Source organism: Amborella trichopoda, chromosome 8, assembly GCF_054954075.1.
Source record: "Amborella trichopoda isolate Santa Cruz 75 chromosome 8, AtrichopodaSantaCruz75HAP2 v2.0, whole genome shotgun sequence".
Taxonomy (NCBI): Eukaryota; Viridiplantae; Streptophyta; class Magnoliopsida; order Amborellales; family Amborellaceae; genus Amborella; species Amborella trichopoda.
The window spans coordinates 26,517,062-26,544,810 of NC_142343.1; the positions used below are offsets into that span (position 1 = coordinate 26,517,062).

The window sequence follows — 27,749 nt, forward strand, 5'->3', positions numbered from 1 at the left end:
TTTAAGCAAACTAGCTTGACATTTTTTTAATTGATTTTATTTACATAAAACAATAACTAAATGAACATTGTTGAATGGTAAAAAAGTCAAGAGTTAAATCCATGAAATGCATTTATTTCATTACCTCATTATTTTTTATATTTAGCTACTGGTTTATGTGTCCTGTGGAATCAATTCGTTTTCTGTGCTTTTTAGTTGATTTTTATCATTAATGTTCTTTAAAATAGGTATCATTATTAGATTTTTTTTTAATATTTTATTCCATCGTGCAACGTATCAGCCATGCACTTTTGGACTAAGAATCCTTAAACACCCTTGCATCGCATGAAATACCATCATAAATATTCGATTCTTCCAAAAAAAATTTAAAATAAAATAGAAGGGGTAGAATGGCTCATCCTGATGAGGAGTTCAATCGAGAAAATTACCAAAGTCATACCCATGTGTTGTTAACAATTTTATATTATATATTGTCCAACTCATTAGTTATATAAAGGCGTTGAATACTTGGATCCAATGCACATTAACATGGAATACTTGGATCCAATGCACATTAACATGGAAATTTTGCTACTACTGTCTTGTATACTCTCGTATCTTACCTCATTAATTAAGATATAATAGCAAATAACATATCCAAGACATACATGCTTGGTTTTGCCTAGGGTTGGCAATGAGCGGGGCTGAGGTTAGACTAGTCATGGCTTTAGCCTAGCTATAGCCTTTATAGTGTCGGACTAAGAATTCTAAATTTCAAGTGATTTGGATTTGTAGAAAAAATATTCAAATTAAAGTACGAAATACAATCCTGATCATTAGATTGGCTAATATTCAATTTAGGCCATTAAGCGTTTACTGTAGTTGTTAGCTACTAGGCTAACCTCATATTCTCATGTCAGCCATGGGTTAATGAAATAGTATAAGCACAACGGTACAAATTGAATCTAGGCCGATCTGACGATCACAACCTCATTTTGTAATGTAATTTTAATATTTTTTCTACAAATCTAAATCGTAAAAAATTTGAAACATTCATTTTTCTCATCAGGACGCACATAATAAAAATATTCAAAAAAAAAAATCATAAAAAATAATTGACCAAAATACCATTAAAAAATAAAAAAAAAATGACAAGATTTAGCTAAGCCAAATCGAAACCGGCCCGGCCTAGACCTCAGGCTGCAGTGGCTTTGCCCTGGCCTGATCCTCAGGCCACATTCCGTGGCTTTGTAGAGTCGAGTTGGGCCCAGCCCGCCCAGGCCATTGCCAACCCGGTTGATGCCCTTTGCTTAAAGGAGTGGTTGTAGTTCAACTTTCGTTATAAGATGCGCCTAGTTTCAGTTGCTCCACCCTTGCTTGTGTGTGTGTGTGTTGGGGGCTTGCAATCAGTCAACCATGTGACAACAACGAAATGAGTTGGATTTTTATGGAGAAAAGAAAGGGTTGCATTTTTCTTTGGGCTGAAGAGACCACCAATTGAAGCAAGGGAATAGCAAACAAATCCCTCACCTAATCATTTTCTTCACCCATCTCACCTAATCCAGCTTACCAACATTCAATCATAGAGCCGTTGCATCGTCCCGCCTTATTTTAAAGGCCTTCACTCTCAAGCTTTAAAAAAAAAAAAAAAAAAAATCCCTCCTCCCCCTCCCTTAAATTTCAAACTATTTGCACCCCCTGTGGCTTCTTCTCCCACCTCATCATAAGTGGCCGGAAACCCATAAAAAAAAGACTGGAGCCGACTTTCCGGCCTCTAAACCGACAGTCTCAAGCATGTTGTCCTCTAAGATGGGCTCAAAAAAGCGAATTCACCTATGGAAAAAAGCTATTCTCCATTTCTCTCTCTGTTTTGCCATGGGTTTCTTCACGGGCTTCGCGCCCACAAGCAACGGCTCGTCCATTTTACCCAGTCGGGCCTCTGCAAAGTTCACCCCCGGAGAAAACAACATCCCACGAGTGCAGTCAAAAGTTTTCCAGCCACCCGAAAACTCCAATAGGAGCTTGATGGCTGAAATTCCGGCCAAAAAGTCAGACAATTCCAGCGAACTCAGCCAGTTTTCTGATGAGAAGATTAACAATGATCCAATAGAATTCGACGAATTGAAACCTTTAAGGCTTCTCATTATAGTGACCACTCTGAGGCCGTATAATTTATTTCAATCTGCTTATTTGAACAGACTAGGCCAGACACTTAAGCTCGTGAAGGCTCCCCTGTTGTGGATTGTGGTGGAGTCGAAGCCTGTGTGGGACGATACCGCGGAGGTGCTGAGGCGGAGCGGGGTTATGTATAGGCATTTGGTGTGTCGGGAGAATGCAACCGATGCTGCTTCGAGGGTCGATCACCAGAGGAATCACGCCCTAAATCATATAAAGCATCATCGTCTTGACGGGATTGTTCATTTCGCTGATCCTTCAAACGTCTATGATCTTGAATTCTTCGACGAGATCAGGAAAATCGAGTACGTATCTCTCTCTTAACTTTCAGGAAAATTATATATGATGTATAGAACATGGTTTTACATTTTAGGAAAATAAGATCGAGTTTATGGTGAAATTTGATTTAATGAAAAGCTGAATTTATGGTGGTTATGGGTAACATACTTCAAAAATTTGACGTTTATCCTACTTCCTCATACTCAATTTCGTGAGTTATTACTCGTCTTACTTTCAAACTTGTTTCTTTTCATTTTGGAATTTGAGACAACATTGAATCTTTACAATCATTATAGTACTAGTACACCATATCGGATCATGACTTTGAAGATAAGTGTACCGAGGCAAGCGTAGTACTAGGATGGGTAAGTACTAGCCTGTCATCCCCACTAATTTACCAAAAAAAAAAAAAAAGGGAAAAAAACTACTTCATTTCTTCATGAATTCAGCTCCTCAAATATCTCTCACAATTCATTCAACCCAAAAAAAAAAAAGAAAAAAAGGAATTTCAGCTCCTTGAAGCAACTCCCACAATTGATTCACCCAAAGAATTAAAAACTCTCAGCCTTTTCTCCATTTCAGCTCTCTTGAAACATGTCACACAATTCAGTTTCATCAGATTGTTACCCTTTTGCTCTACATTCCTGTTTTTCCTCAATCTTAAATTGAGGAGCCAAACCCACAGCCTTGATTCCGGTTGACCAGAATCATTATGCTGGGGCAACACAAGCTGTTTACCCTTGTTTTGTTTTATATTATTATTATTATTATTATTATTATTATTATTATTATTATTATTATTATTATTATTATTATTATTATTATTATTATTATTATTATTATTATTATTATTATTATTATTATTATTATTATTATTATTATTATTATTATTATTATTATTATTATTATTATTATTATTATTATTATTATTATTATTATTATTATTATTATTATTATTATTATTATTATTATTATTATTATAATAATTATTATTATTATTATTATTATTACTATTATTATTATTATTACTATTATTATTACTATTATTACTATTATTACTATTATTACTATTATTATTATTACTATTATTACTATTATTACTATTATAATTATTATTATTATTATTATTATTACTATTATTACTATTACTATTATTACTATTATTACTATTACTATTATTACTATTACTATTATTACTATTATTATTATTACTATTACTATTATTACTATTACTATTATTACTATTATTATTATTACTATTACTATTATTACTATTATTATTACTATTATTACTATTATTATTACTATTACTATTATTATTATTACTATTATTATTATTATTATTACTATTATTATTATTATTATTACTATTATTATTATTATTATTATTATTATTATTTTATTATTATTATTATTATTATTATTATTATTATTATTATTATTATTATTATTATTATTATTATTATTATTATTATTATTATTATTATTATTATTATTATTATTATTATTATTATTATTATTATTATTATTATTATTATTATTATTATTATTATTATTATTATTATTATTATTATTATTATTATTATTATTATTATTATTATTATTACTATTACTATTCTTAATAACTTTTTTTTTTATTCATGCTCATGCTGAGCAAGCGGGGTTTTGTGCACTGACATTACCCATTGTATTAATACACGTAAAACTGGGTATCTGTCGCCTTGCGTGATATAAAAATATCGTTACAAGAAGTATCTAATTATTTAGGGTTGGTAATGGGTCACGCGACCAGCTCGGCCCCGGAAAATAGAACCAAGGATCCAACTTATGACCTCGACGGTGGGCCAGGGCTACGGTTGGACCAACCCTTTATTTTTTAAAAAAAAATTCTTTGTTTTTTTTTTGTATTTTTTAAGGATCAAGTTTTTTATAGGGCTTAGATTTTATTAAAACAAAAAAAAACATCACTTCAAATCCTCACTTGTAAAGCACTTTCCGCATTGAAAATCCCCATGATGACTCTAAAATCAATTTTCAAAACTGGCAGAAAAATTTGAAACTCAAAAAATGGTAGCGATCTTTTAGATCCGTGAACACCTATTTTTAGATAAGATGGACGGTCTAGATGATTTGTTGCAATATACACTAAATTTGAAATCGTAATTTTTTTTCACAACCATAGTGTTCAAGATGAGATGATCGATTTCGAGGCTTTCCAACACTTGAATTACAATTTTCGATGAGTTTTGAGGTGAGGCTTTATTACAATTTTCGATGAGTTATGAGGTGAGGCTTTATTTATTTTAATAGAACTGCAGCCCTATCAAACCTTTTTTTTTTTTTTTTCTTTTTCTAATCTATTAGGTCGTGCCCACGCCTGGAGAGGGATAGGCCCCTTTCATCGAGGACAAGGCCCAAGTAGGCCAAAACCAGCCAACCCTATTGGGACCCAGGTTTGGCTTTGTCAAGGGCTGGCCCAGCCCAAGGCCTAACCAAATTTCCTCCTCTTATAAGCATAGATTAAGAACGTCCTAAAAGATAAAGCTCTCCTTCATTTTTTTTCATTCATAGTTGTTGCTTATACGGAAATCAAGTTTTGCAAAAAGAAAATTGTTTCATGCCGGCTGGACAACATTGCTACAATATGCGGTCCAAAGGTATAAACCATCCATTTTAAAGATGGATACAAATAGGCAAGTGTAACTAACGGTCCAAATGTTTTCTTAACATAATTATTATTCTTAGTTTTCATTATTATTATTATTATTATTATTATTATTATTATTATTATTATTATTATTATTATTATTATTATTATTATTATTATTATTATTATTATTATCATTATTATCATTATTATTATTATTATTATTATTATTATTATTATTATTATTATTATTATTATTATTATTATCATTATTATTATCATTATTATTATCATTATTATTAAGGATTATATATCCTCTAAACATTAGGATCAAATTATATTTAAAAATATATATAATTTATTGCTTTTAACATATTGATGCTTCCTATATTAGATATTATACATTCCCAAAAAAAATTAAGTTTAAAAACCTTCTCAAAAAATGGATTATAGAGAGAGGGCCCATTTCTACATATGAGTCAACCGACTCATGAAAACTATATCCAAAAAATTAGTGAAGAGCCTTAAAAATTTAACATAAGCTTGAGTAGTTAGCAGTTGACATTAGCAATGTTATTCGATTTTTATTTTTGAACAACCAGGAAAAAAAGAGAAAGAAAAAAAAAAATGTACTGCCCTAGATTATCTACTATTCCTTGTCCTATGGGGTGCAAAACAAGCTATAGTTATTTTGTATATTAAATTAAAATAATGATGTGCTTAACATGATTCCTTTGTTGTTGAATGTATAAGTCGAAATGATATGTGGGCAACCACATCACACCAACCGCTTATTATTATTAATAAGCATAATTTAATTAACCCCATCATAAGTTGGTAAGAGCCAGCGCATACTTGGCCAATCAGCTAAGCGTTTCATGTTAGGGTGTAAAATAAGCAACGTTGAATAGAATCGTGCCTTTCCAATTCTATTAAATTTCATATTTTTAATTTTTATAAAGGAAAATGTTGATAGGTAAAGCCTCACTTCATAACTCATTGTTAAATTGCAATTCAAAGTATTGGATCTCCAAACTAGCCAACTAAACAAAAACAGGATATAAATGAACCGGTTTAAGTGCCAATATTTGAACTCACCTCGCACTTTGAGAAAAGAGTACAAACATATGCTACCCAAATTAAAGTTAATTCATATACAAAAAATATAGAACTTTTGCATGATATATGTAATATGATATATAAATATATGGTTTTCTGAATGTGTAATACAAAAAGATGGAGTGCCCGCATTAAAGTTGATTTTGATATTAAAAATATAAATCTTTTGCACGATGTATAATATATATAGGTAGGTAAGATATCATTAAAAGAGATGAAACCCCTTAAAGCATTCCTAAAGGGGGAAATTATCTCTTCTTTCATTTGAGGGCATGTTTTTTTTTTTTTTATTTCATTCATATACCTCCTCGAATTTTAAAAAAAATAATAAATTATCCTTGTTTAGTATTTTGAATGAGGAACAATGAGGGGCATTTTTCTTATAGGATGAGTGTAGTTGAGCTGAGGATGTTGAGATGGATAAGTGGCAAGACAAAAAGAGTTATAATTTGAAATGAATATATTAAGGAGAACTTAGGTGTGGCTCCAATAGACGATTAGATGAGAGAAAGTACACTTACGTAGACTAGTCATGTGCAGGGTAGACCCAATACAACAATTATTAGGAGGTGTGAGTTAGTTCAAGTGGAAGGCTAAAAAATGACAAAGCGTAGGCTAAAAAACACATGGTTGGAAGTAGTGAGAAAATACATGGGGAGTTATAGCCTCACTAAGGGTACGACTTTTGATAGAGTAGAATGGCAGACTGAGATTCGTGTAGCAGACCCCAATTAGTTGGAAAAATGCTTTGATGAAAGTGATGAATCATGAGGGGCATTTCAATAATTTGACACCAATGAGGCCTCATGCAAATGACAAAAATACTCCTAGTTATTCTGCATTACAAATAAAGAATGTCTGTTGAATATTTGTAATGCGAAACAATTAAATGTATTTTTTGTCATTCTGCATTTCGATGTCTTGCATGTATTAAATGACAAAAATATTCTATTTGATCGGCATCACTCATACACAATAATATGTTCTTTATTTATAATGCAGAACAATTAGGGTATTTTCATCATTTTGATGAGTCCCCATAGGGTCAAATTATTGAAATGCCCCTTGTTGTTCCTCGTTCCAAATATTGGACAAAGGTAAAATTTTGAAAGAAGTATATGAGTGAAATGAAAAAGAAAAAATGTGTCCTTGAATAAAAATAGAGATAATATAACCCTTTTAAAAATATCTTTAAGGGGTTTCACTAGATTTCAATATACATATATACACGCATAATTTCCATGGCAAGCTAGAATGTACTGCAATATTTTTAATAACGACGGCATGGAGATGTTGACTTTGTCGTCTCCAATAAATTTTTCTGTTACTTTTTAACCCTTGAAATTTAAAACATAGAAAAAGTTTGTGCAAGTTTAAGGTTGAAATATTTTGTTTGGACCTTGAAGATTTTATACTAGGCGTGTCACTTTTTGACATTGTTTTAATGACACGTTAAATCTATATTGTCCAGCTAAAACAGATATATAAATTATCGAAATGTTACTTAATTAAGTTTGGTTGTTCGAAAAGAGTCCAGGTTTAATTGGTTAGCGTTTAAATGCTTCATTCAAAGCTCAATTTTTATCAAGGGCAGAAGCCCTTTCCCATTGACTCACCAAAAAAAAAAGTGTGGTTACCCTTTGATACACCTTTTATAAATATTGTAGTGTATATTTGAAACAAATCACTTATTTAACACATTGCTCAAGTGCCATTTTTTCACAGTTAATTTTTTCAATTTCTAAATTACCCTTTGTCTGGATTCTGAACCATGAACTATTTAGTAACACATTTGGATATTGAGTGTCTGAATTTGTATTGGTTTTTAAAAATGTTATGATTAGAGCATTCAATATCTGAACTCATCTGTTTTTCTTTTATATATTTGGTAATCGATGTCAACTTATCTCTCAATAAAAAATCATAAGAGAGTGGATTTGGACATCCACGTGTTCCAAACTTGGTCACTTATTTTTTAAAATGTCGGACACGAGTTTGGATACCCAATGTTTGAACCCGCCAACTTAAAATTTTTTTTCTTTTTTTTTCTTTTTTTCCCCTTAATGGAGGGGGAAGGGACTTATCTCCTCTGTGAAACTAACTTCATAATGGGGGAATTGATTGTAGGGAATTGGGGACATGGGCAGTTGCTTTGCTATCTGGAACGAGGAAGAAGGTGGAGGTGGAAGGGCCTGTGTGTGCATCATCCACAAATCAGGTCATTGGATGGCATGTCAATACCAGAGACAACAACCTCACTGCCAATTTCTTCCTCAACATTTCCTCTTTTGCCTTCAATTCGTCAATCTTGTGGGATCCGGAGAGATGGGGCCGCTCTTCATCCATGCAACACAATTCTCATGTATCTTTCTACCCTCTCTCTCTAGGGATTTTACCATTTTTTACCCGCCTTTAATTGTTTAAATAGGGAAAATTGTCATTTAAAGGTTTAAAATCCTGTGCAAAATCATCAAGGGGTCGAAATATCTCAATTAATTTTTATCGTTTTATTTTGATTTTTATTTTGTCAAAGAAATTTTATATTAGAGAAATGCATACCTCACAAAAATTTATCTTAAAAATGTTTGAATTGATTATTTTTCAAGGTTGGGTACTCTAAAAAATGAGATGTTTCAGTAATTTATTCATGCTCTCATGAATTGGGTCGGGCCTCTTACATTGTAAAATTACTAAAATTCCACTATTTTTTCAAGGCTACATGATAATTTGGTTATTCCAAATATATATTTTTAAGGATGTATCTGAGTGAAATTTTTATTTCACTCTCTAATGTTATTTGAGATGTTTTGACACCTGTAATCGTCATCATCATCATCAACATCATCATCATCATCATCATCATAGTTTTTTTCAACTAAGTCAACTATAGCACAGATTCAAGATTCATGGAATATTTGACAAAGTTTTACCTGGGCTTACTACGTAACACAACCTACATCTTTTACTAAGGCTTGAGGTTTAGAACAAATTAAGGGAAAGTTTAAAGTCATCATCCTTTTTAGACTATCTTGGACTAGCTTCTTTAACACCCAACACCCACCCACCCACACGCCACGCCCCCCCCCCCCCCCCCCGTCAGAAGCTTGGTGCCCTTCTTCCTATTTCCAAAAAGCAATTGAAAAGGTGGATAGTGGATAGTGTGGTTACCACAAGCCTAGAGGTCTGCGATAACGAGTAAAACCACACCTCGAAACCCCACCAAAAAAAAAGAAAAGAAAAAAAGGAACAATTTTGGTGTCAAAAGCCTTTATAATGGACTAAATATTTATTTCAACTTGTGATTGTGATGTAATAAGCATAAGAGAAATATATCTAACCAAAAATTGTTTAATCTTCACTAGAAATTTACAATATAATGGGTGAGGTTTATATAAGGTGTCAGCCTTTTACTAGTGAAATAAGGTGCCCACAAAGCCTTGCGATGATATGAAAATCTATTGTTACCCTAATTATGAAATTTAAAGTTCCAAAAATAGTGATGATCAAACAGATCTATGAATACTTGAAAATCTTAAAAATAGAAGGTCTATATTTTTTTTTATTTTTTTGGCACTTTACTTAAAGAACTCTCACTTATTGTTTTTTGTTTTCTGCTTAACCTTCCTCGCCTTGATAATTCATGGCTTAATCATATGGTGTTTGAAACAAAGGCCATGTGTTGTGCCTCACTTTACTATTTTATTGACTTAATTTACTAAACATCTTTTCTGGTTCTATATTTCTACTTTTCGCTTCCACAACCGTAAAGATCCTAATAGTTTGATATGGGTTGCTATTTTTCAATTATTTAGACTTTTTTATGAGTAATATCTATTTTGTTATTTAACTTTTTAAGTATTTTAGAAATGTTTACTATATATTTGCTTTGATGTTTGTATTACGATGCAATCATTTTCATTCCTTGTGATTTGGTGTTTGAGTTGGTTATCGAGAATAATATTAATTTCCTGCAAATTATTTTCTACATATTTTGTTTTTGACAATTTGGTATTCTTTATCACTTTTGCGTTATTTATTTTTTTGTTTTTTATTTTAATATCATGCCTTTTCTCCATTTTAATGAGGAATGCCATGCTTTATAGAGCTAATATCCGATAAGTTGTTCTAAAAATAATATATAGTTTTACCCCAATTTATTAAATATTATGGAAAATTTTCATTTTGATTAATTTGTATGTTTGTTTTCCTTCTAAAATCCATCTTCGAACTACAGGATGGGTCAAATATTTCACTGGTTAATATACACAAAATAGTGAGCATGAATCTCAAAGGAAAAAAAATTTTTGAACTTCAAAAGTAGTCTGTTTTGAACTTTTATTTTTCTTCATTCTTCATTTTAGTTCTTCACAGACCATTGGATCTGCACTACATGTATTGCTAGTGATTTAGGAATTGTTTTATATCCTATATCCATGTGATACCAAGGTTCACTCTTGCCTTGAGAGCGCACGTTAAACTTATCGTATTTTTTTATTATTTTGACTTATAATGGATCCTTATATTTTGTTCTCTATTTCTTTCATAAGTATTATTTTTCCTTTCTTTTTATGAGTAAATATGATGGCTGTGTGATGAAATATGAAGTTTTTTTTGGTTTTTCAACTTTTTGTTATAATAGGGGTATATAGGATTATATTCTATGGGGCCATTTATCTTTGTTGAAAGGATGTCACAATTACTCTCAGCCATCATATCCAAAACTGGATGAATTGGGGTGTATTACGAAGTTCAATAAACTTCTTTTTGTGAACTTTGAGTATATTTCATGCTACATAATTACCAAATTTGAAATATGATAGACATCAATGATTGCGACCTCATAGTATTAAAAGTAAATAGTCTTTTTGTATACTTTTCCTAAGGGGAAACTATGGTCAAGGTCAATTTTAAGTATACATAAGACAGTGAAGTTCGAACGTAAGTTCTATTAAAATGAAGCACAAACATGCCCTCAACCACTTTTATGTCCTAAAATAAAACTATAATATGAAGTAAATGTTTCTATGTATGCAAAAAATAGAATATTTTAAAGATAATTTTTTTTTTTTTTAATATTCATGATTACGTTAGTCTAGATTCGTGATATATAAAATTTTGGATCCAAAATCCATCTCTAAGATAGATATTTAAAGGGGAATCAATATTGAACTCGTGCGTCGATGCAACAAAACCTTCCCATATTCCTTTAAAAAACTTTACTAGTTCTACCAAGATAATGACATTGTCCATTAGCTCTAGCACATTTCTCATGAACTGGCACATGGAATTGTCTCCTCTCCTCTCCTTGAGTAATAAGTCATTGATCTTTGCTATTCAATCGAGATAATTTTGTTTGGTTTTGTGACTGCAGAACTCAATTGAATTCGTCCAGAACCTGGTTCTGGAAGACGAGACTAAAGTGCAGGGTCTGCCAAAGGGTTGCTCCAACATCATGTTGTGGCGCCTCTATCTCCAACCACCATCTACTCTTTCGAATTTTCCGAACCCCCGGGGAGCCTGGACCTTGGACCATCATCTACCCCTAAACCTCCCCTTCTCTGCATCCTCCTCTCAAAGATAGCGAAGAAACTGTTACATCTACTCTCAAATATGGTTTTTTTTTTATTCTTTTGTCAATTTTTTAAATCTTTTCTTTTGGGTTTTTGGGGTTGTAATTCAGGCAAACCATTCATTCATGGTTTCCAATTTATACTCAATGGTGATATACTACTTCAGTTTCCCTACAAGTCTGTTCAAATACAGAGACAGAGATAGATGGATAGAGAACCTTGGTGTTGAATTCATGTGCCTCATTAATCAAGTTCTAAAGAAGGTTTCCATTGTACACCTAAAGAGAGTTGGGAAGCCACTTAGGAATGAGTAAGATTGCGAATAACAATGTATAAACAAAATCGGTATCGGGTAATCGGCCTCGCCCCTTAAGCCGAGGCCGAGTAACTTGGCTGAATCCAAGTCACCTCGGCTGTGTCCAAAAACGCTGGAAGGAACCTTGTTTAAATCTAAGCCATGCTTAACTTTCCTAGCTTGGAACAAAAATTTATCTACTTGGGCTTTCTTTAGCTTATATTGCTTAAGGAGAAAAGTTCTCTATTTTTGGTAGGGTCCTTCCTAGAGAACTCTAGTAGGGGTCTTCTTCAAATATGTGAAGCTCCCACTATAAAAAGGAGAATGTGGCTTATTGGTGGCACAAGAGAGCCAAGAGGGAAGAAAGTAAAGAGAGGAAATGATGGCATTTTATAGAGGGAAAAAGTTTGGGGCAGCAACAGCATAGTCCTTGTACACTTTATCTTTCACTATTGCAATAAAATCTAGAGTTGTAATTTTATTCGTTTTTTTCTAATTCATTATTGTTAATCATTAGTAAACTTGAATAAGATAGTACTTTACCCATTATTGATTTATTTATGAGAAATTGTTTTCTGGGTGTGGTTTGTAAAGGTTTCAACTTTAAACAATCAAATTATTTTTATCATAAATATAATTTTGTTGTCAAAAAATCTTGAGATGGCTTGAGAATCTATTTTCATCTCTAATTCTAAAATTTTAAACTCAAAACATAGTTCAAATCAAGTAGATCTGTAAACACTTGAAAATCTTGAAAATTGATGGTCCAAATAATGTGTCGCAAGATACACTATTTTTAGTACTCTAAATCTATTTTTATTTTCATATTCATACATCCCAATGTCGAGAGGACCAATTAAGGGTTTCCAATGTCAAAACATCCTTTTATGATAGATTTTTGAGGTGCACCTTAATTCTAAATTTTAAAGTTACAATCTTATATAAACTTTGTCATTTTTTCTTATGTTATATAATTGCTTCCATGATCCAACCATAAATTCCTTGTTTAACAAAGAGTACTATGATAATTGGAGCGTCCAAATGAAGGACTTACTGAGCTTGCATGATTTGTGTGATATTGTAGAGATGTGGTTGTCAAGCAAGATGAAGTTGGACAGCCGTGAAAAAAAAAGTATAGGAAAGGCTTGAAAGATTTGGGGACAAAAACCAAGCAAACCTTGTCCATCAATTATAAAAGGGCTGAGGAAGTTTTAGACTACAATATCTATTTTTTACCATAGCTTTAATGGATTTTCACTATAGTTTGGTTCGAGGGTTTTTTATATCTCGTGATTTTTATTTAGTTGTTTTATTTCATTGATAGTTTACAACGGTACTTGTGCTTTACAAGGACAGGAATTGGTATCTTTTCTCCTTTTTAAATAAGTACCAGTTTATCAGTATGAATTTCTATTGAATAGTGATTTTAAAAAACTTTAAGGAAAATTTATGAAGCTATGTTCTTAATGGAATTTGAATAATCTTAACAAAAATCATTTAAAGGAGTCGAAATGGCCAACAAGGTGATTCTTCAATCCCTGATAATAATTATCTTTTATTTAGAGCAAACTTTTGGGTACATTGATAATAAAAGATGATAAAAATGAAAGCAGAAGAAGAGGAAGAGGCCAAAGAAGAAGAGGTTTGCCCAAAAAGGAATAGGAAGAAGACCTTTTTAAATAGAGCTGGAAGATGATCAAGTTGATATTCATCAAGTGGAGAGGTAAGTTTTCATCAGGTGGAGAGGTGAGTGAGATTTTATTTGTCACAGCAACAAACTAAAGAATGGAAGGAGGTGAGTGAGATTTTTGTTGGGTGAGTATGGCCATTAAAGGCCTTGTGAGTGCTTGTAAAATTAAATAATATAGTGGAAACAGGAAATCAGTTGGAGTGTGGCCCCTCGTGGACTATACTAAACAAAGAGTACTTGCTGATACTGGACTGTGCTTGATAGTTTAGACCAGTTGGTAGGGAAAAACCTATGTTACCTGGGTATAGAGTACAAGCCGATAAGGGTTTTAATGGGTCATCCCTTGATGAGGTCGGAATATGCCTGGATAAGTGAGCCGAGGGACTGTGTGACCTTTGTGTCTGATGGTAACCTTCAAAGATGGAGGCCAAAGCCGCATCCATATATTATCACACAGCATGCATATTAATAGACCGCTTCAAGAAAGCTAGCCACCTTTCAAGGTGAAGCGTATGCATGTGCGAGAGATACCCCATTACGTCATAGGAGTTGTAGTCTCATCAGGTCTAGGTGACCTTAGCCCATCTCTAGGGGAGAACCTGAAATCTACAGACTGGGATTGTAACCCCTTGACTCATCAGCCAGACTTTTGTGACCCACTAATGAACCCCTACACGGACTGTGGGTCATGAAAAAAACTGGGTCGGTTTGATAAAGCAAGTGTGATACGTAGTCCACAGTTGAAGGTAGAGTGTCACAGTGCTTGATTGATTTAATTCCTATACCATATGGATCATTTTTTCATCTAATGAATTAAATTATATTCGTTTTATGATATAAATGGTTTTAGAATTATTATTTAAATTTTTCTAGATCTTTGGATATTTTACTTATCAAATTTGGGTTTATAAAATCATAAATATTGATCTTACATTAGTTTAAATATTCAAATAAATTTTAAAATTATTTTATTGAGTTTTAAAAATATTTAAAATTGCATGGGGCCCATTGTGCACATGGGCTCACCATGGCCTAGATGGTGGGGCCCATGAGATCCTCTCATGGGTGGCATGCCCTACCCATTTAAAAGCTTACTATTTTTGTGATAAGTGATTTTGGCTTGTAGGCCAAGTTGCTATGTGTTTTGGAAAGGTAGTGGCTTGAGGAAGCTTCGAATGAGTTTTTGGAAAGCATGAGAAGGCTTATGCATTATTTTGACATGCTCAATATTATATTTAAAATTATTTTATATAATTTCTATTGATGGAAAAATAGTTTAGAAAATGGGAATAAAGGTTCTAGCATCTTAAATAAAGTTGATAGTCCATCTATGGAATGGATGGCCCAAATCTCTTACCACACAAGTCACCCATGATCAATGGTTCATATTCAATCTCAGAGAAGCAAGCGAAGGAAAACCTTAAAAAACCCTAATATTGTTTAAAGCCTATAAAAAAGGTTGGTCTCTACTTAAAATCTCTACACATTATCTTTCTATCTCTCTCTTAAGAAAGTTTATCTCTCTCTCATGAAAGCCTAAAGGGGGCACTCTCCACTCTCTCATATTTGATCTCTCTCTCCCACATTGTGAAATAACCTAAGGGTTTAGGCTATGGGGTTCTTCTGTCTTCCATCTCTCAACTGTGGATTTATGGCTAAAGGTTTTAGGGTATAACAAAAAAAGAATTCATCTCTCTCAAACTAGGTTGTTAAGGAATTCACCTAGGGTTTGAGTTTATGATCAAAAGGGCTCTTATTCTATTAGTGTGGCTTGGCCTACACTTGCTTTTCCGGTTAAGAATGAAGGTTGATTAATGATCTCACATCATCGGATGGTGGTGACTCGGTGTGGGGATTGAGGTAATCTCTGGCACTCTCTTTTTACTTCTTGTCATATTTAATTATATTGTCTTTATATTCTCAAATATAAGAATTATGGATTTTTTTTTGTTTAAAGAAATTAATTTAATGATATCAACGTTTTTAAAATCTTGAATTTGTTAGTTTTATAAGACTGCTTGTAAGTGATCTTTGCCCAAAGAAAAGAAAAAGGGTGAAAAAAAGAAAAATAAATAAAATATATATATTCCCCGGCACGATCGTATTAGTCTTTAATTCATTGATTTCAGAGCTATTGGCACTTGATGTCATTAGTTGTAATGTTTGTAGTCAAGTAATATACCCCAGTTAAAGAATTATTGGAATATTCAAACACCAAAAAAACACTCTGCATAAAGGGTATTCTGGGCTATTTTGGAACAGTGATATGAAGAAGATAATGATGTATTTTTCTTTTGTATACTTCAATGATATTATGTGTATTTGATATTAGGATCTACCTGCAAAATTTCAGTAGAGATCCTAAGGGAATTGAGAGTTATGGAATCATCAATGAAGGGTGTCAATTCTGACCCTCTAACATCTAGAAACTGTCCATTGAGTTCTGTAATTTTTTCTATTAATTATATAATTTTATTTCTTACTGAAATTATACTGTGACTCATAAATTGGAGTCTACTTTCTAACAAAAAAAAATCATCAAGATAGTCCTTGTGCTTTGAAGGTTATGATCAATTTATGGAAGTGTGCGCAAGTATTGTTTTCTGCAACGAAAACTATGTCTATGACTTAGAAATCATGATTTTATTTCTATTCTTAATGGAATGTTTTATAGCTCACATTAAATTTTTAGATTTCAATTATGAGTCTAGTTTCTAATAAAATTTATTTGAGAGATAAATATAAATGGGAAGAGAGGAATAAAAATTTTAGATTGAAGAGAGGTCATCTTGAATTTTCTGAAATTTGGTATGTTCTTCATTGAAACATGAATAGCTATATTTATCAAGCCTACTTAACAGAGTGATATAAGGTTTGTAGAAATATATGTATTACTATTATGTGTCTACTTTCAAATAAAATTTGTTTGAAAGAAAACTCCATGAGGGTAGAGAGAAAATACAATTTTACTAGATAGTGTTCATATTAGAATTTTGCAGTATGATTTATTTTGTGATGTGAATATTACTTATTTATTTCTATGAAAAAAAATATTATTTGGGATTTACATTATGATATTATGATTTGGTTTTGAGTCTAGTTTTCAACACAAAATATTTCAAGAAGAAATTATTTGAGGATTGAGATAAACAACTTTTTTATTGAGATGTGTTTAACCTGATTTTCTGCTGAGAAAATTACATTGAGACGTAAATGTCACTAAAATGAATACTCACTAAATGGTATGATTTAGGGATGGAACTGAGCACTATTTTATATTTTTTGGAGTCTATTTCAATATTTAAAAGGATTCGGAGATAAACTCTTTATGACTTGAGAGAGATCATATTTTTATCATAGGATGCTCAAGTTCTATTATGGATGAAATTTAAAGATGTGGCATGATAAGGCACATCTTTGGATTGCTGATTATGGAGACTTTTTTAGGGCTCATTTAAAAAGGTTTTATAGTATGCCATGAGTATAGTTTATTATAGTAAAACTTTAGAGAGATGTAAAACAGAGTTGGCAAGATATGACACTCTATATGAAGAGTTTTTATCTAAGAATAGCAAAAAGAAGAAAAAACACAATACCTATAAAAGCATATTGGTTTCTTCAAGATGAAGGGATACATAGATAGACTTGGTAGTAGCCAAGAAACGCGAGAGATAAGTGGGATTATCAAAATTGTGATATTTGAAATGATGGGATGAAGAAAATTATTTATTCACGATATGAGACAAGGAGAATCCAAGTGCCAAAAAAGATGAACACTTCATGACGTGTGAAACCGATGACGAATATATTCTCCATCAGTTGTGTGCTCTTCAAAGATCACAAAAGCTTGTCAAACAAGCAAAAGCAACGAATCAATAAAGCCCAGGTACGACACTACATAGTTTTGAAGTATGAAATTTTCTCACATTACATAGTAAGGTCATGTAGGGAAAGAGGATTTAATAACTTTTTATTTTATGTTTAATATGTTTTTCTTATATTTTGGCTATTTGTTTTATGAATATATATGGAGTGTATGGACATTAAGTGATGGGTGCTAACAAATTTGAAAAAGCCGATTTATGAATACCCTATGTTTTAGTGCCTCCTTGTGCTAAAGTATGAACTACTTAAGCTAGTAATACACATAGAGATGTGATTTGATCAAGGGCTTTGAGCCCTAAAGATGAAACACGAGATATGGGTGTGGCTCATTCAAATATGTAAGCACAAAGGAAGTGTTCTGATGGAACTCGATCTTAGTGATCATCCTCTCATTAACGTCCATATGGAAAAGTGTATATAGAGCCGAGACTCTAAACATTCAAATTGGAGCCTACCTCAAAAATTTCACTAGAATAGGATGTTTTGATGTCTAAATATCCTCAAATTGATCATCTCGACATCAAGATGTATGGACATGAGAAAAAATTGGCTTTCAAGTTTTGAAAACAATGTATCTTGTAATGCATTTTTGGATCGTCGATTTTTAAGTTTTCATAGATCTATCGATCTACACTATTTTTTAAGCTTTAAATTTTATGAATAAAGATTAAAATATATTTTAAGGTTATCACAAAGATTTTCAATATTGAAACCGCATTTCTCAACTTTATTTGAGGGTAGGCTCTAATTTGATTGTTTAGAGCATAGGCTCTATACAAACCACACCCATGTCTATAATATGATGCATTACATGTGACGATGATCACTTGATAAATTCTTCATATTTTCCAAAAAGGAAGTATTTTGTCAAGGCTTTAATAACCATTATTTAGTAATGCTTTATTTTGGATAAAATTATAAGATGGTATATATGATTTGTTTTTGTGGTCATGAACTTGACTTGGTGGGAAATTAATGGTGAATGCGGAAAAATGATTTATGAAGGCTAAGCATCTATTTTGAAATTAAATTGGATGAATTGAAAAAAACCTAAGTCTATGTATATGGTTTTGAGAAAACCACATAGTCTTGCAAGGTCCACTAAGTCTTTATGAAATCATTTTAAACCTTCATACTATTATCTAACTATTGCTTGTGAATGTCTATATATATTCTGAGTCAATAGTTTTATTTTTTTTAATAAAGAGCAAGCATTGTGTCTTTAAGGTATTTATAAAAATAGGAGAAAACTGTCATGCATTGTTTTTTAAATACCAATATGTCTTGATCCATGTTTCTAGTTATTTAGAATCATCGATTACCTTAGACCTTGAACCATAGGGAATATTGTAGGAAGGTCATCTTACTAGGCTTCCTTGACACGTGTTATGTTGATTAGATAACTTGGTTTGTATAGATTTACTACCAAGATGACTAGTATTGTTGAACCTTTGTGGTTCATGAAGATTTTACTTATTGTAAAACCAACAGGTATTAAATTACATATTGCATGAGACTTATTATGCTACCTCATTATTTATGCATAAGAATGTTAAGAATGTATACGTTGTATGTCCAATAATTGAGTGGGAGCTACTACAGTCCCATGTTTTTTTTAGCTGCTTGGATATTCAGATATACAAGTGCAAGTTATCTCACAGATCCAGATGATGCGACGTCTACATCTGGATATGTGTTCATGCTTGGAGGGCGTACATTTTCTTGGAAATCAAAGAAACAGGATGTGGTGAAATTGTCCACCATGGAGGCAGAGTACGTAGCGCGCTGTTTGGCGGCTGAGGAGGCCGTATGGATTAAAAAATTTATTAATCGACTTGACTTTCACCTCGTGCATTATGAGGCAGTAAGCATTTTTTATGATAGTACAACGGCGATATGTGTGTCAAAAGAGCCACGATTCTATAAGAATTCCCAGCATATAATATCATATTTTTATCATCTAAGGAATTATATGAGATTAAGAAAGATCCAAATAAACGAAATATTTCAGTGGGAGCACCTCTAAGAATTTGACAAGACAATTGGAACAACAGACTATAGTGTTGATCACTCATGAAACCCGAATGTGTGGCGCTGGCTGTATGGCTACAAAAGGGAGCAGCTTGTTTGAAAAACTCTTCTGAGTCCTTAAACATACGACCCCATGCGATGAAGATTCATAATGAACTTCTACGATAACAAGTCCATGATTCGCAATGCGAAATGAAAGATGGGCTATGACCACTTTTGGGATAAGATCCAAGCAGCAAAGAGAAAAATGTGTTGTCTAAATAAGTCCTTTTGTAAAATGATTGATGGCGAAAGCTATGAATAATATATTGAGAGAGAATAAGTGAAAATTCTTAAAAGAGATAATGTAATTAGAAGAGATAGATGGGGATGAAAGAAAGTGAGGAAGAGAGAATGTAAGACCTTCAAAGGCCAAGTGGGAGATATTTGGTAAGTGTGACCATTAAATACCTTAGGAGTGCTTGAAAAAAGAAATAATGAACTAATATAGTGGAACATGAACTCAGTGAGAGTGTGGTCCCTCGTGGACCATACTAAGCAAACGGTGTTTACTGATACCAGACTATGCTTGACGGTCTAGGCCAGTCAGTTGGGAAAAACCCATGTTACCTGAGCATAGAGTATAAATCGATAAGGGTTTCATCCCTTGATGAGGTCGGAGTATGCCCGGATGAGTGAGCCGAGGGACTATGTGACCTTTATATGTGATAGTAGCCTTCAGAGACCGGGGTCCAAGCCTCATTTATGTACCATCACAGACATGCATATTGATAGACCATTTCGAGAAAGCAAGTCAACTTTTAGGGTGAAGTGTATGCATGTGCGAAAGATACCCCTATGCGTCATAGGAACTGTGGTTGCATCAGGTCTAGGTGACTTTGGCCAGCCTCTAAGACAGAACTGTAATCTACAAATTAGGATTGCGACCCTTTGACTCATTGGTCAGACTTTGATGACCCACTAATGAACCCCTGCATGGACTGTGGGTCATGAAAAATACTGGGTCAATTTGATAAAGCAAATGTGGTCGGTAGTCCACAGTTGAAGGTGGGCTGCCATAGTGCTTGATTGATTTAATTTTTAGGCCATATAGATCATTTTTCCATCTAATAAATTTAATTATGTTTTTTTTATGATATATATATATATATGATTTTAGAATTATTATTTGAATTTTTTAGATCTCTGAATATTTTATGTATCAAATTTGGATTTATAAAATCAGATATGTTGATTTTACATTGATTTAAATATTCAAATAAATTCTAAAATTATTTTATTGAGTTTTAAAAATATTTAAAATTGCATAGGGGCTCATTATGCACATGGGTCCACCATGGCCTAGATGGTAGGGCCCATGAGATCCTCTCATGCGTGGCATGCCCCACCCATTTAGAAGCTTTCTATTTTTGTGATAAGTGGTTTTTGTGTGGTTTTTGTTTCTAGCCCAAGTTGCTATATGTTTTGGAAAGGTATTGGCTTGATGAAGATTTGAATGATGCTTTGGAAAACATGAGAAAACTTGTGCTTTATTTTGGTATGCTTTATATTATATTTGGATTTATTTTATTTAATTTCTATTGATGGGAAAATAGTTTAGGAAAAGGGGATAAAAGTTCTAGCACCTTCCATAATGTTGATGGCTCATCTATGAAATGGATTGCTCAAATCTCTCACCACACAAGTCACCCAAGATTAATGGTTCATATTTAATCTCACAGAGGCAAGCCAAGGAAAACTTTAAGAAACCCTAATATTGTTTAAAGCCTATAAAAATGGTTGGTCTCTACTCAAAACCTCTACACATTATCTTTCTATCTCTTTCTTAAGAAAGTTTCTTTCTCTCTCATGAAAGCCCAAAGGGGGCACTCCCCACTCTCTCATCTTTGATCTCTCCCTCCTACATTGTGAAATAACTTAAGGGTTTAGACTATGGGGTTATTCTCTCTCCCATCTCTTAACTGTAGATTTATGGCTAAACATTTTAGCGTATAACAAAAAGAGAATCCATCTCTCTCAAACTGGGTTGCTAAGGGAATTCACCTAGGGTTTGAGTTTGTGATCAAAAGGGTTCCTGTTCTATTAGTGTGGTTTGGCCTAAACTTGCTTTCCCGATTGAGATTGAAAGGTGATCATTGATCCCTTGCCATCAGATGGTGGTGACTCGGTGTGCAGTATAATAAGCCCGGTTAAGGTAATCTCTGGTACTCTCTTTTTGTTTCTTGTCATATTTAATTATATTATCGTTATATTCTCAAGTATAATGATTCTTTTTTGTTTAAAGAAAATTGGTTTAATGACATCAAGGTTTTTAAGATCTTGAATTTGTTAGTTTTATAAGACTACTTGTAAGTGATATTTACCAAAAGAAAAGAAAATGGGTGAAAAGAAGAAAATATATATATATATATATATATATATATATATATATATATATTATCCGACAAGATCGTATTAGTCTTTCTTTCAGATTTTACTTGTCCCGACAAGAAGTAAAAGTATGGAAGGCTTAACAGTCAATGCTATAGCTGCAAAATGGTTAGACATTAGAGCTTCAAATGCAAATATACAATTGAGGATAAATGGATAACAAGTATATTGCATGGAAAAAAATGAAGGAGATTTACTCACTTTGTTATTGTTGGATTTGGATGACCCAGCCCTTTTGTTAGGAGTGGATGAGAGAATTTTTTGGACAAAGTTGGTTGACTGGAAACTTATCAAATCTTGAAAAGATAACGCAATGTTCTTGGACTGACTTTCAAATAGATTAGAAAAAGGGAGAATTATCAAGTCATCCGTTAAAGTTTGAGATTTGCATTTGACAATCATCATGGTTCTATTAATCATAATAGGGAGACCAACGGAGGTAGCATCAAACTCTTGACATGTCAAATAGAGAAATCAACACAAAAAAGGGAAACTAGATCCATAAAAAAGAATGTAACCGCCGTAAGCTATTGGCATGTGTATTTTGTTGTTGTTTTTATTGTACATTGGAACCTTTAAAACTCGACAACTTGATTTTTGGTAAATAATAAGCAAGAAAAAAACACAATCAATCGTTCGTATTAAAGATCTACATCCATAAGCATGATAAAGTAAAATATATTATATTGATAAAAGTACATCACAGGTTTTGGATACACAATGTACTTTCTATAGGTAATATCCTTCTATAGATAATATCCAATTAAGCAACCGTTAAAACTACTCTTCCAACATACGTCATATGCCGTTTTTTTTTTTTCTTTACTTTTGACAATTTCCCAACATCCATCATATGCGTTTCGTCTTTTTTTTTTACTTTTGGCAATCTTCCAAAAGACATCATACTTTTGGCAATCTCTTCTTTACTTTTGGCAATCTTCCAAAAGACATCATACTTTTGGCAATCTCCCAAAAGACATCATATGTATTTTTTTTTCTTTTTTTTTTACTTATGACAATTATTACTAAATAGAGTAATTATTACTTGGTAAAGTAGAGATGCAAGAATGAGACCCCATAGATAGGGTAATTATTACTGAATATGCTAGGTAGAGAAGAGATGCAAGAATGAGACCAGAGACCAGGTGGGCATATCCGACATAGGTCGGGGTATAGGTACAAACCTTGGACCCGCAGGTGCTTAACAGTGGACCCAAGGATTCTTGGGTACGAGTCCGAGCACTAAGGGACCCCCGCCCATTACGAGTTCAAGCACTAAGGAACCATACTGACCCAGGACCCAAAGTTACCCATCCTTTACTCTTTTTCACCCAACCGCCCCTTCATTGTATAGTAAACCCCTCGTTACCTCTCTAAATCTGTCGATGTGGGACTAAATTTTTTCCCAAAAGCAACATGAACGCTCTCTCTATTCTCTCCCTTACGAAGACCCCAATTACTCTCTTAACCTTTTTTAGGATTAAGCATTGCCCAAACACAAGTACGAAGCATCCATCTCTCTCTCTGACGAAGACCCTAATTTGCGTCTCCTGATTTTTCTGGTCTCTGTGGTTTACCTCCATTATATTTGATTGGCCTCTGTTCCATTAATCAAAGCTCAAATCAATAATCTCCTATTTGAAACACTATTTTTCAGTGGGCGAATAATCAAAGAAGAAGGATGGGGAAGAACTGCTTCAACCTGCAAAAGATCAGGCCATCAAAGAAAAAGGGTTTTGATTCAAATTTGCCTGATTCTTCGTCAAGTTCAGGCTCCGAATCCTCAAATCTTCCATCCGATATCGTCATCATTCTTCTCCACCATCGCCAAAGCTCACTGCAGAACTACGCCAAGTTTTCAACAAATTCGACACAAATGGTGATAACCAGATCTCTGCATCTGAGCTTGAAGCCATGGTTCGATCTCTAGGGTTTTAGGCTCAGAACAGGGGGTCCGTAGACTAAAGGTTTTCGCTTAGGGCTTTGAAAAGGGAAGTTGAGCTTGGCCTTGTTGCCTCTTATCTCTCGATCAAAGCCCAAGAGCCAAACCCTAACCCCTTTTCTAGGATCTCAGCCGCCCATTTACCCCATGGACGTTGCATGATTCCCCTGTACATATTCTTCCTCTTCCTTTTACCAGCTAAGTAGGACGATTAGTCCTCCATCTATGGGAATAGAATGGGTTGAAATCTGGGCAATTAGCTATTTTTATAACCCCTTATTTCCTGGTGTCAGGTACGGGTGTGAGTGTCGGATCCAAAATTGCCCATCGGGCATGGTATAGGTACGGATACGTCCAATTTGGAACCTTCAAGTTCGGGTTTGGATTCGAGTACATATAGTTTATTTGGGGTCCGGTTCTAGGTTTGGACCCGTCAGGTTCGAGTCTGGGTTCAAGTGCATATGTATGGTTTATTTCGGTTCTAGTTCTAAGTTCAGCCAGATCCGACCCATACTCGACCGGTTTCCACCCCTACAAAGGAGATACTATCAAAAAAATCTTTATGGGAATAAGGAGATACCATCAAAAAATCTTCATGAAAACTTTTTATCTACAAGAATCAAACCTCTCTCTTTCCCCAAGGCACGGGCAAATATTTTTTCTCATCATTCTCTCTAGAAACTCTTTCTCAGCAAAGCACGAGAAAATTGTTTCTCTCTCACTTCTCTCTAAAAGCTCTTACATCTCTAGACAGGAGCCCTTTGCCCTCTCTAGAGAGATGTCCACCTCCCATAAAGTGACTGAATAGAACACACAAATTATTTACTTTCTCATTCCATATATATATATATATATATTTATAATTATTTTCTTTATGTTTTTCAATAATTTTTTTTGATCATAATTGAAAGTCTTTTTGGTTCTGAGTTACGGATAGACTTTCTTCTATTGTTTTTATAGCATAACCTAATTTGAATTTAAATTATCCTTTTTGATAAATATCTTTTATTGGTACCTTAAGAATATTCCAATTTTGGATGTGATTTTCAATATCATTAATAATAATCTCTTTTTTATTTTTAACTCTTAATGTCTGAGATTGAGTTGCAGTATTACCTTTTAGATTTCTAATTAAATTTGTCATCTGTAGGTTGCAGATAATGACAATCTGGACGATCAAGGGTCCAGCGTGTTCCCCTAAGCGGTTCTTCCTGGCATTGACGGGTACTTTGCCTAGACTTGTCCTTTCGTCTCTTGTCTTAACTCTCGGACCAACTTTCTTAGATGTAAATTTAAATAGGTTTCTACAGTAAGACTGTAACTTTTACTCTTAACAGTTTACTGTTGGCTCTGATACCAAAACGCGCCCAGATCTACAGTGATTTTGAACCAACTATTTTATAACAAGTAAGCAAATAGCATACCATTATATTTGATTAATTCTTGTAATATCCGAATATAATTAAGGCAAAATAAGATTATTATAATAAAAGGAATAATTGAAATGTCAATAAGAAACCATGATGTGTGTGTGTGATCACCTATTTTAATACTGAAGACAAGTTTAAACTGCATTAAAATATTAGATCTTATATATATATGTATCACGGATTACAAATCATAGACGGTACAGAAGAAGAAATAAATACTAATAATATATATGATGATGATTATATAGCAACATATTTAGCTGCTAAATTAGAAAGAAAAAAGAAGAAAATTAATATTGATTATCTTAAAAAAGACTATCTATCTTTAGAAAATCAAAATATTAAGAAATGGTATCTTCAAACCTTCCAACCAAGGTTAATCGAATTATTTCATAAAAAATACAATAAATTTCTCAAAAAAGAAAGAGAAACAAAAGGATTTTTTATATGGTTAAAAGAAATATGTATTCAACATAAAATAAACATTCCTTCATTTGCTAATCTTCAAACTTTAGAAGAAAAAACATATATCAGCACGGATGGTACGACTACTGCTAGTACACACCCTCCTGAAAAAAGTGTAATACTCAAAGGAGTAACCCCATCAAGTAAAGGAGAACCACCACAATTTTTATATGATATAATCGCCACACCATATAAAGTCCTACCTAAGGAAATAGGTAAAAAACAAGAACTTATTCCCCATATTGTGGAACAAAACAATTATACTAATTTATATATGCAGTCTTTAGGAAAACAAGCAGAACATATAGAAAGATTAGTTTCAAAGGAGGTCACTCCTTCCATTCCTAAAGCAGTCCTGTTCAAACCACCTCCAGAACTTAATAAACATAAATTTCATATTGGTGAAAATAATAAAACCTTAATGGATCAGTTAATAGCCAAATTAGCTCAATTAGATATTAAAGGAATCCCTTCTCCCAAACTTAGTATTCCTATACCAAATATACCTGTTCTATTACCAGAATCTTCAGATAAAGGAAAATAAAAAATACCAGAGCATGAAACAATGATGCTCCAAGAAGTAGAACCAATCATAAAAGATACCATACAAAACCAAGAAAATGCTTTTATGGATACTACACCTATTGATATAAACAGAATAGCCTATGGTAAAACTTGGAAACCAATTACAGCTTTACTATACTATAAAAGACCTACACCTGTAGATGTCCAGCTTGAAGAAGATGCCATACAACAAGTTGTTTCATATTCAAGAAGATCAATAGTTAATTGGACAATAGATGGTTTATCTTAATTAAAAATACTCGATGTCATGAGACACATGACAATGTTTGCTTCTGCAAACAAAATGGCAGGCAACCCAGACCAAGAGGTTGCTAAAGCAATAGTCAATGGATTCACTGGCTGGTTAAGGGGATAGTGGGATTTCTATGTCGATGATGAAACCAAAAATAGAATCTTTACTAATACAAGACAATGGACCGCCAGGAATGAGCAAAATCAAGAAATAATTTATACTGAAAATGATGCAGTAAATACCTTAATATATATCATTACACTTCATTTTGTAGGAAGTACGGCATTATTAGCAGCAAGATCAGAAGATCTGCTATCTAATTTTTATTGTCCTACATTATCTCATTATAAATGGTATAAAGATGTTTTTTTCTCAAGATTATTAATAAAAGAAGATTGTCCATTAGACCATTGGAAAGAAAAATTTATTGCTGGTCTACCCTACTTATTTGCAGAAAAAGTCAAAGACAGACTTAGAAAGAAACATAATGGAATCATAGTATACTCAGCTTATACACTTAGAGAACTCTCAGCAGAAATATGTGCTGAAGGATTAGCTTTATGTACTGATCTTAAACTCAAAAGACAATTAGATAAACAGCAAAGTACCAAGAGAAAAGACCTTGGTGATTTTTGTGAACAATTTGGATACCATTTAGATAGGAAAAATAACCCTGAAAAGTTATATAAGAAAAAGAAAAAATATAGAAAAGACATATATAAATCCAAATCTAATAAAGTAAATAAACAATATAAAAAGTCTAAACAAAAATTTATAAACAAATTCTTTCCAAATACAAAAAATAAAAAGAAACTTCCAGTATGTTATAAATGTAGAAAAGTTGGTCATTACAAACACCAATACAAATTAAAAAAGAAAATAGAATCATTACATTTAGATGAGTCAATCAAATCAAAATTATATAATATAATCAACTATGATTCAATATCTTCAGATTCTACTGAATCACATATAGAATATATTCAGGATGATGA

The 27,749-nt window shown here is 32.7% G+C and overlaps 1 protein-coding gene across 1 annotated transcript; it reads left to right on the forward strand.

Moving 5' to 3' along the window:
- Positions 1-1,602: 1,602 nt before the first annotated feature.
- IRX9 (Nucleotide-diphospho-sugar transferases superfamily protein) lies at positions 1,603-11,946 on the forward strand. Its single transcript, XM_006843233.3, has 3 exons — positions 1,603-2,459; positions 8,327-8,561; positions 11,571-11,946. Exons 1-3 carry the CDS (start codon positions 1,774-1,776, stop codon positions 11,778-11,780), a joined length of 1,131 nt encoding a protein of 376 aa, XP_006843296.3. The 5' UTR covers positions 1,603-1,773; the 3' UTR covers positions 11,781-11,946.
- Positions 11,947-27,749: the final 15,803 nt, after the last annotated feature.